General features: G+C 41.1%; 1 protein-coding gene across 3 annotated transcripts in view; it reads left to right on the forward strand.

The window, feature by feature from the left end:
• Positions 1–12558, forward strand: part of Tpx2 (TPX2 microtubule nucleation factor) — a 47968-nt gene that overhangs the window by 16144 nt on the left and 19266 nt on the right. For all 3 annotated transcript variants that reach the window (XM_021152746.2, XM_021152745.2, XM_029469161.1), the window contains 5 exons: positions 1890–2063; positions 3505–3627; positions 7048–7174; positions 9369–9500; positions 10388–10510. In XM_021152746.2, coding sequence (XP_021008405.1) covers positions 1958–2063; positions 3505–3627; positions 7048–7174; positions 9369–9500; positions 10388–10510 — 611 coding nt within the window. In that variant the 5' untranslated portion in view covers positions 1890–1957. The remainder of the gene's footprint in view (positions 1–1889; positions 2064–3504; positions 3628–7047; positions 7175–9368; positions 9501–10387; positions 10511–12558) is intronic.

Below are 12558 nucleotides of genomic sequence, written 5' to 3' on the forward strand. Positions count from 1 at the left end.
AGTTTAAAAAATATTCTTAGCTGGGTAGTGGTGGTGCATGTCTTTAGTTCCAGCAGTTGGAAGGCAGAGGCAGTCGGATCTCTATAAATTTGAGGCCAACTGGGTCTACAGAGTGAGTTACAGGACAGATCTACACAGAGAAACCCTGTCTTGAAAAAACAAAAGCAAAAAACAAAAAACAAACCTTATTTGTGTTTGTGTATGTGTGCCCTGATACACATACATATGAAGGTTGGAAAATTGCTTGCAGGTGTCAAATCTCTCTTTTCTTGTGGATACCAGAAATGGCACATAGGGTTGTCAGGTATGACTATCCCATGATCCCAAGAGAGGATAACGTTTATGCAAATATTATCGATCTCTACATCCCTTACAAGATACAGAATCCCTTTTCCTCTTATTGAGATAGGGTCTTGCTCTGAATCTTGAGTTTTCCTGTTTCTGCCTTCTGAGTGCTGGGAGTGACAGACATGCCCTGATGCCTATCTCAGTATGCTAGCTAGCACAAACTGCTCACTCAGTAGGCAATTTTTTGTCAGTGAACATGCCATTTAGGCTATTTTTCTGACTGCTGCAGCTATTCTATTACCTGGATAGAAGCAGAGTGAGAGGGTTGCGTTGCTGTTTGCTGCACACAGTGGATGCAGTTTTGCTGGTGTTGGGCATAGCCTGTAGTGCTGACTTGGTCCTTTTACTTACTCTGCTTGATGTCTATAAAGTCATTCTCCTCATGCCTAGGGAAGTTTTGCTTTGTTTTGTTTCTCCCCCCTCAGTGTGAGATTAAAATCACATTCTTATACATGCTAAGTTTGCTTTCCATCACTGAGCTATACCTTCAACTGGGGAATAGAGTTTTCTTAAAATATTTCCAAGGGAAAACTATGTTTCACTCTTCTGTGCATAAGACACTCTGCTAAGCACCCTCATATACACAACTAAGATTAACTTTTGTCTTCAGAATGCACAGTCTGCCAGGATAATCCTTTATGGAGTTACCTGATACCAAGTTGGATGCTCGTTATTCTAGAGAAGATAAAACTCTAACACTGTGGGTTTGGAGATAATCATATGTAATGGGTGGATATTTGCATAGCATTTTCTAGAATTTTAGTTGGACTTGGGTAAAGATTGTTAGGTAGAAAAGCTAATAATGTGTTTTAGAAATTAGGTTATGGGGCAGAGAGTGAGTACCTAGGTGGAAGAAGGCTTAGAAATAAGAAATGGCAGATTGAGGGAAAATGAATAGTGAGTGCCACACCCAGTAGTACATGGCAGACTGAAGTATGCATCAAATTTGTCCTTTTCTTACAATAGGAGAAACGAGGAAAAAGTTTGTACAATTATTTGTCTGTGTGGGTTGCTTGCTTGCTACGTCTATGGAGCTCAGTGGACAACATGCAAGAGTCAGTTTTCTCTCATGCTACCTTGTAGGTTTTGGGGATAAAACTAGGTATTCATGCTTGGTGGCAAGTGCCTTTACCCACTGTGCCATCTCACCAGCCCCAAACTAACTTCTTTCTAAGTCCAAAAACTAGAGCAATCTCCCAGGCAATTAATTTTTAGGTTGATTTCAAAAGGTAAGGTATATTTACGAGATTCCTCTCCTCCCCTCCCCTCCCCTCCCCTTTCCCTGTGTTTTGATTTTTGAGACAGTGTCTCACTATGTAGCCCTAGCTGACCTGGAATTTATTATGTAGACCAGGCTGGTCTTGAACACACAGAGATCCATCTGCCTCTGTTTACTAAGTGCTAGGATTATAAGCATGCAATTGCCATGGCAGCCCCTGGATGATTTTCTGAATTGGAAATATAAAAACCAAAGTATTTTGTAGGAATCAATATTTACTATTGATGTACAACCAATTTTTTGTAACCATTTCTTCCCTCAGAAAACAGTCTATTGAGGAGAGTATTAGAATCCTGGAAAAAGCTTGTTTTTCTGCACTAAGTTGGGGCAATGTCACAAGTCCCGACTACTTACTCTTTCGATGCCCCCACCGACTTTATCAATTTTTCATCTTTGGATGCTGAAGAGGATACTGAAAATATAGACTCATGGTTTGGTAAGTGACACTTTTTCTTTTGTTTGTTTTGGTTTGGGTTTTGGTTTTGTTTTTGTTTTCAAGACCTGATTTCAATGTGTATGTACCTCTGGCCATCCTAGAACTTTTACTCTTTAGACCAGGCTAGCTTTGAATTCAAAGACTCCCCTGCTTATGCCTCCTGAGTATAGGCATTAAAGATGTGCGACACCAACCTGCTGTTTCTCTGCCATTATAAGGGTTAGTGTCTTGCTTGCTGAGGACATTTCAAGAACAAAAGGGCTGGAGGGAAGGCTCAGCAGTTAGGAGCAAACCCACTATGGCAGCTCTCAGGTGTCTATGGCTCCAGTCTCAGAGGATTCAATACCTTCTTCAGGCCTCCACAGCACCAAGTGTGCACATGGTGCACAGATGTGTGTGTGGATAAGACACCCATACACATAAAAAAAATTAATAAAATTAATCAAATTGAAAATTGAGAGTGAGATAAAGTAAATACATTCTCCCATGATTTAATAGAAAAAGCAACTCACTTTTGAACTACAGGAGTCTGCTTATATGTGAAATTAGTTGTTTTCTTTTAAAGATTTATTTATTTTATTTATATGAATACACTGCAGCTGTCTTCAGACACACCAGAAGAGGGCATCAGATCCCATTACAGATGGTTGTGAGCCACCATGTGGTTGCTGGGAATTGATCTCAGGACCTCTGGAAGAGCAGTCAGTGCTCTTAACCACTGAGCCATCTCTCCAGCCCCCTGAAGATTTCTTTTTACAAGTTTTCTCTATGTTCCCAATATCTACAGAAAGGAGATATTAACATAGCAATATTAATGAAATTAAATACAGAGTCTGGGAGAGAAAAAAAATTCTGTACTTTAAAAATCATCTTAGCTGTACTCTTTTTCTTCTTTTCTTTCTGCTTGTCACATCTTGTCACACAGTCATAATCAGAGTGTCCATGCATGCTGTAGTTATTCAGGGACTCCTGAGCTCCTGCAGCCTGTCACAGTGTGCTGTTGCTGGGACAGACTGTTTTTACACCAGCTTTAGTCACAGCAGAATCCAAGATAAAACTTCAGAAAACTTGGTTCTGCTCTACTCTCACACCCCACGCTCTGAATATAAACTGTCCCTTGTCCTTCTAATCTTACAGTTCCTGGGGGCCAAAGCTTCTTCAAGGTCAATGTATTTAAATGGTAGATAAGGACAGATAATGTTGGTGTGGCCCTAACAGTATCTTAACAAAGGTAGGAGTCACTCAGTACAGAATCTGCAGCGTTCCTCTCTGTAGGATGCTGGGTGTGGCAAAGTCTTTGGGGATGGATTTTGCCTCTGTCCTGATGTGTAGTGAATGCACTGTGCTTTCCTTTAGCTGCTGACAGTGCTGGAAGCGGACTTTTCTCCCTTTTGAATGCATGACTCTTCTCTGGTTTGTTTCCTTACTGATTATTGCACAGATGAGAAGGCCAACTTGGAGAACAAGTTTCTTCGCCAAAGCGGAATAGGAGAACCTTTTCAGGGGAAGAATTCCTTGAGAAAAGCCAAACTTCAACAGGGCTCCGTCACACCGTTGAAGGCAGGTAAGGAGAAAAGCTTAGACAGGAGCCTTGAGGGCAGCTGGTGGTGACTAGAGCTGTCACCTGAGGGAATCACCAGAGACTGGAATTGTGGTTTGTTAGCGACATGTGTGAATTCAGTCCCTGGTAAATGTACTCTTTTTCCCAAGACAGGGTCTGTGTGGAGCTCAGGTTGCCCTCAGACTTGTAATCTTCTTGCCCCTGCCTCTCCCAAGATTGTGGGCACCGCCACGCCTAACTATACTTTTCTTTTGACTATGCCTTTAGGATTCATTTGCTTTTTTTTTTTCTCCAGTGCTATGGGTTAAATCTAGGAGTTCATGCTTAACAAGTGCTCTACCAGGGTTATGGAACTATCCTGAGCACTACATTTTATTTTTTTAAGATTTATTTATTATACATAAGTACACTGTAGCTGTCTTCAGACACCCCAGAAGAGGGCATCAGACCTCATTATGGGTGGTTGTGAGCTACCATGTGGTTGCTAGGATTTGAACTCAGGACCTTGGGAAGAGCAGTCAGTGCTCTTACCCACTGAGCCATCTTGCCACCCCCTGAGCACTACATTTTAAAAAGAATTTTGCACAAAGGTTCATGAATAGTGTTATGTTATAATTTTCTCTTGTGATTTTTTTTTTTTCTCTGCTGGTGTTTGTCTTCCTTTTTTCTTTTTGCTTTGAGCATGGCAGCAAATGCTTCCCTACTGGACAGCACTCCAGCCCCCATTTATGTGATTATAAGCACGTAACTTTTATTTTTAAAAAAAATTTTAAATAATTAGTTATATATATATGAATGTAGCCAACTGCTGAGCCATCATCTCTCCATCCCCAGCACATAGCTTTTATAAACAGGCCTTCTGTATAACTTTACCTGAGTTAAGGTTACCATGCATAGGAATAATATTTGTATGTGTGTGATACATATGATCTTCATTTTGAATTTTTTAGTCACACACACATGCTATGCATACCTGCTTACATATATACAAATGTGCATATATATATATATATAATTTCTGATTTTCTTGAGAGTTGAGTACTGATTAGTTTCTATTCATTTAGGGGGCTATTACTTTAATTAAAAATATTTACTGGGGTGCTGAAGAGATGGACCAGTGGTTAAGAGGACTGGCTGCTCTTCCAGAGGACCCAGGGTTCAATTCCCAACACCCACATGGCAGCTCACAACTGTCTCTAACTCCAGTTCCAGTGGATCTGACACCTTCTCACACAGACATACATACAATCAGAACACCAATGCACATAAAATAAAAATAACTCTTAAAAATACATTTTTTGCTTGAATTCATACATGCATATTTTCTTTTTAAAATTAGGTTTTTTGTTTTTAATGTATGAATGTTTTGCTTGCATGTATGTATATGTACCCGTGGAATTCAGAGGAGGCCATCAGAATCCCTGGAGCTAGAGTTACAGATGACTGAACCACAATGTGGGTGCCAAGAATTGAACTCAGATCTTCCCAAAGAACAACAAACCTACCCAACCGCTGAGCCATCTCTTCAGCCCCATATATGATCTAATCAAATCTATCTCCTATCCTCTCCCTTCTGACTTCTCCTCTGTCCCTCCCATTATTATTGCAAGTGTGTGTGTGTGTGTGGTTTACCATGTTTTAAGACAGGGTTTCTCTGTGTAGCCCTGGCTGTCCAGGAACTCTCTTTGTAGACCAGGCTGGCCTCGAACTCAGATCCACTTGCTTCTGCCTCTCAAGTGCTGGGATTAAGGGCATCAGTGTAGGACCATCTACTGGAGCATCCCTGAAGAAAACTGACTTTCACTCTCCCAACAACCATTGGTTGTCAATAGTTCCTTAGGGAAGGTTCTTCATGACCCACCTTCCCATCCATGTTGGGATTTTGTGTGGCTTGATCTTTGTCTTAACCTCTGGTGCATAAAATCCTAGCTATTAGAAGTTCATGTGTGGGCTGGTGAGATGGCTCAGTGGGTAAGAGCACCCGACTGCTCTTCCGAAGGTCCAGAGTTCAAATCCCAGCAACCACGTGGTGGCTCACAACCATCCGTAATGAGATCTGGCGCCCTCTTCTGGAGTGTCTGAAGACAGCTACAGTGTACTTATATATAATAAATAAATAAATCTTAAAAAAAAAAAAGAAGTTCATGTGTGTAACTGCTCTGACATAGCTGGATAAATGCTGGTTCACTATAGTCTTTTCACTACCTGTGGCTCTCTCTACCCTCTTATTCTCTGATCCGTGAGTCTTAGAGGAAGTGGTGTGATGCCCCATTTAGATCTGAACAATCTACAATCTCTTATGCTCTACACAATGATCAGTTTTAACTCTCTGTGTTAATTGTCATATACTGCAAAAAAGAACCTCTCTGAGTTGTAGGTGAGGCAGTAACCTATGGATATAAAGATCAATAGAGGGCAATTAAATCCAATGTCCATTTAGCAGAATAGTAATATAGTAGTAGGTTCTCTCAAGAACTCATGGCCTCCCTAGCCCCAAGTTCTTGGACCTGCTAATGGTGCCAGGTGTGAGTTCCATGTTCTGGGTGGACTTTAAATCCAATCAGAAAGTGGCTGGTTACTCTCAGAACATTTCTGTCACTATTGAAATATGGTGTGTATGTCTTGACAGGGCAATTACTACTGTAGCTGACAGGGTTCACGTCTCAGATAGACTATTGATTGGTTCTTCAGTAGTATACATACACTTTCAGCACTGTGAAAAGTCAACTATAGGACTGGGGCTTTTAGGTTGATAACAACTTGATTTTCTCCATGTTCTATGACTCATGTGTGTGGTGTCTTAGTGTCAAGTTCTGGAGGGAGGCTAAGAACAATGGTAATAGCCTGGACTATGGTGTAGGCAGTTGTCTATGGGGGAATCCACTGACAAAAACTTGAAAAGAAGTAATGTGTATATATGGCTCTGTGCTTTTGATTTGGTAGCTTATGGTGTCTGGGAGAGGTATTGCCCCCTCCTACAGGGTAACTCCATTTAAACTTTCCAATTTTTAAAGTTTTATGTTTATGGGTGTTTTCCTTGCATATGTGTCTGTACATCTTGCTTTCAAAGGCCAGAAGAAGATGTGAGATTCCTGAAGTTACAGATAGTTGTGAGCCATTATGTGGATGCTGGGGATATAAGCTCCGGTCCTCTGGAAGAGATAGCTGTTGAGCTGTCTCAACAGTTAAATAGCTACCATTTAAACTTTTTTTTGTTGATGGTTTTTGAGACAGGGTTTCACTATGTAGCCCTGGCTGTCCTGGAACTCAGGTACCATATAGACTCAGAGATCCTCCTGGTTCTGCTTCCCAAGTGCTGGGAGTAATAATGGTGGGCACTACCACTGCCAAGCTACACTTTTAATAAGTGGCTACTTTAGGATACTTTTGCATTAGTCTGACTAGGTTTTTGGTCTCTTGTAGTTGACAACACTTACCACAAAGAGACAGAAAAGGAAAATCTTCAGAAACAGTCTATCCCATCAAATGATTGTTCTTCCCTGAATGCTAAGAGAGCTGCATCAGGAAATACTCCTGTCCAGCCTCAGAGGTAAGAGTGGGGCACAAAAGTGGATATTACTGGTTCTGCTCAATCAATATAGTAACTCCACAGATTCCTTATGTTACTTCAGTGCTTATGGATTGTAGCTTGCAGGTTTATTTATAGGTAAGTGCTTATAGACACTTAGTTGCTTGGTCAGGGAACATTCATTTCAAAGCCAAGATTCAAACTTGTCAGTCTGACTTTAAAAGCTGTGTATGGATGCAATTGTTTTTCTGATGTCAGTTCTCTTTCTATCTCTTTTTAAATTTTCATTTTTATTTTATGTGTATGGGTATTTTGCTTGCATTTATTTATGTGTGTTATGTACACTCCTGGTGCCTGTGGAGGTCAAAAGGGTGACTCCTGAAACTGGAGTTGCAAATAGTTGTGAGCCCTCATGGATGCTGGGAGTCATTGCTCCGGCCCTCAAATGCCTTTCTTTGTCTTTGTATTACATATAGAATCTTTCTTGTGGTTATGTTTATTTTCGTCTTTTATTGTTCATGCTTAATATTTTGTGGTGCAAGAGTTTAAACCAATCTCAGGTATGCTAAAAGCAAAGCACACTTTCTACTATGGAATTATATATCAGTTCTTGTTTAAAATTCTAAAATTACATATATATATATATATATTTATTTTGTGTGTGTATGACATTGTACACATAGACAGTAGTTGGAGAACTGTGGGAATAGGGACTGGAGAGTTGGGGTGGGGGTTAAATGGAAACAGAGTCCATGATGATGCCCAAGATTCAGACTCTGGAGACCAGCGTCAGAGTGCAGATCTAACTTTATCGTTTACTACACGAGCTTATATTTAGCTTTTTAGTATGGTATGGGTATGTTTATGTATTCAAGGGCAAATTGGGCTGCAACAGGTGTTGTTTAGCAGAATCTGACTCAACGTGTCTCGGATCCTGTCCGTGGGGCCTGTAGAGGAGTGTTCACTCCCCTATGGAGATTTCCATGAAAACAAGGGAAGCAACTACAGCCCTGGCCTTGGCTTGTTAGTGTATGCCAGGAGCCGTGTCAGATCCTACACTGTGTACAGCGGACCAGGACTCCTCAGGAGTCACAGGAGCCTGTGGTGCCTCACTCTCCCTCCCCTTGCTCCCAGGGTTATCTTCACATCCCCTCACAGAGAAGTCAGGTCATGTCTCAGGCCTGGACATAAGCTTTTCTGTCTCCTGAGTCATCTGACTTCCAACCCCATCCTTGCCTTTCATGTTAATGGACAGCTTTTAAAGTAACCAAACAATCACAGAAAGTACATGGTGCTTAGTGGGATCTCGCTTTAAAGAAAAAACTGGTCTGATTAGTTATATTATAACTGCTGATTTGGTTAGATCTGTCACAGCTTTGGCTCCTGGTCATGTGTCTTTTCTTTTTATTCTACTTCTCTTTTCCTGTGTTTTGATCTTAGCCCTCCCACTTTCTCTGTGTTTTGCCCCATCTCCCCTGGGGAGTAAAGAGCTCTTTGCTCCTAGTCCTTCTAGGTGAGAATGTTTAGTATTTTATTTTAACTGTTTTAAATTTGAGACAGGTTCTCTCTGTAGCTATGACTGGCCTGGAACTCAAGGTATAGACTAGCCTAACCTCAAGCCTTGTACCCTTTTTACATCTTTTTGCTTGTTTTGTTTTGTTTTGTTTTTGGTTATTTTGGTTATTTTGTTTTGGTTGTTTCTCTGTGTAGCCCTGGCTGTCCTGGAACTCACTTTGTAGACCAGGTTAGCCTTGAACTCAGAAATCCGCCTGCCTCTGCCTCCCAAGTGCTGGGATCAAAGGCGTGCGCCACCACCACTCCCCGGCTTGCTTGTTTGCTTTTTGAGACCAGGTTTCTTTGTGTAGCCATGGTTTCCTTGGAACTCATTCTCTAGACCAGGCTGGCCTTGAACACTAGGATTAAAGGCACATACCATCCATCCCACACCAGGGTTTGTTAGATTCCTAAGAGCTGAGATTATAATAGAATATAATAGAATGTTTGGTTAGTTTTAACTTATAAACCACCAGCATATTTAAATAGCGAGATTTTATGTTTGGAAACAACAAGTTTTCAGGAACATTGGATTACTAGAGAATGGATAATAAAGGTTTTATTGGCCTTTTAGTTGACATACTTTGACTTTAGGAAGAACATTTGCATGTCTGTAGTAATTGTATTCATCATAAGATAAATTGTGTCTTTTCTACCATAGAAGATCTATTAGACTCTCTGCTCAGAAGGATTTGGAGCAGAAAGAGAAAAACCATGTTGCCTCTATTGAAATGAAAGCCAAGAGATGCGTTGCTCCCGCCACTGATTGTCCCCCACAGAAAAGAATGAAAGTGTGAGTACCCACCATGAGACCACCAGCCTGGGTCGAGAGTTGTAAGTTACAGAGTAACATTACCAATGGTTTCATCTGCAGTCTGCATGGTGTCCCTTTAGCCTGGGAAACTCCAAAGCTATGCCATGGTCAGGGGAGCTGTTACCCATGTCCCATCCAGAAGGTTTGCCTTCAGTGTTCATCTGTGGCAGGAGCGGACCAAAAGATATGGTGTTCATGCTTCTTCTAATTTTTTAATTGGAAATGTGTTTCACTGTAGGAACACTCCAAAAGTGTCTAAATAATTTATGTACTTCACAGAAGTCAAAACTAGATTGCCACTGGCTTCGGTCGATTATTATCTATTGCTTCTTATTTTTTGTTTTTTTCATTTTGCTTGAGCTTCATTATCAGAAGGTAACTAAAACTACTATATCTTTAGCTGTGTCCCTGTTCAAGAGAATATATTGTAAAGGGAGCAGCCCAGCATTCATTCAGGAAAGTGAGGCTTTCCTCAGGGATTATAGCTTACATTTTATCTTAGTTCTAAAAATTGTCACTTGGATCTCCCAAGTTGCTGTAGAAGCAAGACCAACACTTAGTTATGGCTGGGTTCACTGCTGCTGCCTTCGGATTGCCTAAGAAGCAGATTGTAGGTATCAGGGACAATGTCCACGGTCTTCTGGTTGTTGACTTGATGACATAGAATCCTTGTATCCTGAAACACTGTTGGCTGCCTCACCTGACCTCTGAGGGCTTTCCCATGGTTGACCTGTTGGAGCTGCTGCTGTGTTAATCTGGTGATGTGATTGAAGGACCTTGTGGGTCAATCATGCTGTTATTCCCCAAAATGAGGGCATGTTTTAGGAAATTGAAACTTACTTATTTTTCATTCATTTTGAATCAAGTTCTCATAAAAAGAAACTGGAGGAAGAGGAGGAAGGCAGTGTTCCAGCTACTTCAAGAAAGAATGAAAGAGAAACCCTGGAGAAAAAGGGCAAGCACACTGTGCCAGGTGTGCCACCTGCAAGGTACTTTCTTTCCCAGAGTAAACTTTAGAGGAAGACAGTAATTGGCATACCTGCCCTTCAGGAAAGAAACCCTTAAAAGCTGTCAGTGACCTGAAGGATGCTGAGGCAGTAAGCAGCACAAGATGCTGGTTTAAGAGGTACACAGGACAAGATCAGTACACGTTCTTACCACTTAGTAAACGTATGTGATTTTAGTCAGTGATCAACTTTGGGGTTTAGTGTTATTCCTTTGCCAGAGATCATTTCAACTTTTTCTGGAAAATCTTGTTTATGCTTTAATGGATAATGGTTGTCTGGGTGTTGATTTATTTATTGCCAATTTTATTTCTGAAATTAAAAATCAAAAAGATGTGCAGTGCTGCCACTTCTTGGTTGTGTTTGTAGAACAGGCTGACCTTGCACAGCCGAGGACAGCCTGGAACAGTTCTGCTCTTTTTGCCTCCCCGGTGCTGAGAGTGTGGCTATGTAGCACCACAGCTGGTGTGTGTCACAGGTTTTTGTTTTTTCTGACACAGGGTTTCTCCGTGTAGCCCTAGATGTCCTGGAACCTCTCTGTAAACCAGGCTGGCCTCAGAAATCTGCCTGCCTCTGCCTCCCAAGTGCTGAAAGGCATGCGCCACCACTGCCCAGCCTGAAGAGTTAACTTTAAATATGGTTTTGTGAGAGTAAAGTAAATGTTGCTTAATATAATAATGTTTACCTGTTTTGACCCTAAGCTGTGGGCCTTTGGCAATTAACATTCAATTATTAAACAGCATTGGTGGGGGCTTAGGGGTGGGCTAAATAAAGGATTTATTGCTATGACTCCTTTCTTTCTTGCCCAGAAGCCTCACCTCTCACTGGCCAGGTGAAAGTGAGGCTTGGAGCAATTAACTTCTATTGAACTCAGAAAAAACTGAGTCATGTTCACAGAAATACTTTTACACAAGTAAATATACCCAGACACATATACATTCATACATACATTTACATTTTTATTCATTCACATTCTCACACATTAACACAGTCATCTTTTCTACTGTGTTTTTTTTTTTTAAGATTTATTTGTTGTTATATGTAAGTACACTGTAGCTGTCTTCAGACCCACCAGAAGAGGGCATCAGATCTCACGTTAGCCACCATGTGGTTGCTGGGATTTGAACTCAGAACCTTCGGAAGAGCAGTCAGTATTCTTAACCGCTGAGCCATTTCTCCAGTCCCATATTCATCTTTTTATTGGGCCTAACCATCTGTCTTATCTACTCTGCAAGTATCCCTGCATACTTATATACACATACCTAGACTTACATGTGTATTTATATATGTGTGTTTATATATGTGGTGGGTGGAGCTAAAGCCCCAGCGCCAGTGCAGAAAGAACTCATTCATTCTGGATAAAAAATCAGCTCCAGCCTTTATTGCATAGAGAAAGAAAAAGCTTCTGGCCTTTTATTGCTAAATGAAAGAGAAACCCAAGTGTGTAAGAAAAAAGCCCATCCTCATCAGTTAGCAGCAACCTGCTGCTCTCTCTGCCCTCTGTTCAGCCTCTCTCTCTCTTCTTGCCTCTCTCTCTCCTCAGCTCTGTACCTAGTTTTGTACTGTTTTTAGGAGGATAGATCACATGCTATTCCAAGCATCTTTTTTCAAAAGTTCACAACAAGTTCAAACATAAATTCAAATCATAAATTGAATCAGGAGTCACAACATGTGTTTCCATTTAGACTAGTTATCTAACTAAGCATTCATTGTCTGTCACTAGCTCTACAGGTTCATAAAAGTTAAAAACTAGGGGCTGGAGAGATGGCTCAGTAGTTAAGAGCACTGACTGCTCTTGCAGAGGTCCTGAGTTCAATTCCTAGTAACCACATGGTGGCTCACAACCATCTAATGGGGTCCATTGCCCTCTTCTGGTGTGTCTGAAGACAGGAATAGTGTACTCACATACATAAAATAAATGAATCTTGCCGGGTGTGGTGGTGCACACCTTTAATCCCAGCACTTGGGAGGCAGAGGCAGGCAGATTTCTGAGTTCAAGGCCAGCCTGGTCTACAAAGTGAGTTCCAGGACAG

This window comes from Mus caroli, chromosome 2 (genome assembly GCF_900094665.2).
Source record: "Mus caroli chromosome 2, CAROLI_EIJ_v1.1, whole genome shotgun sequence".
NCBI lineage: Eukaryota > Metazoa > Chordata > Mammalia > Rodentia > Muridae > Mus > Mus caroli.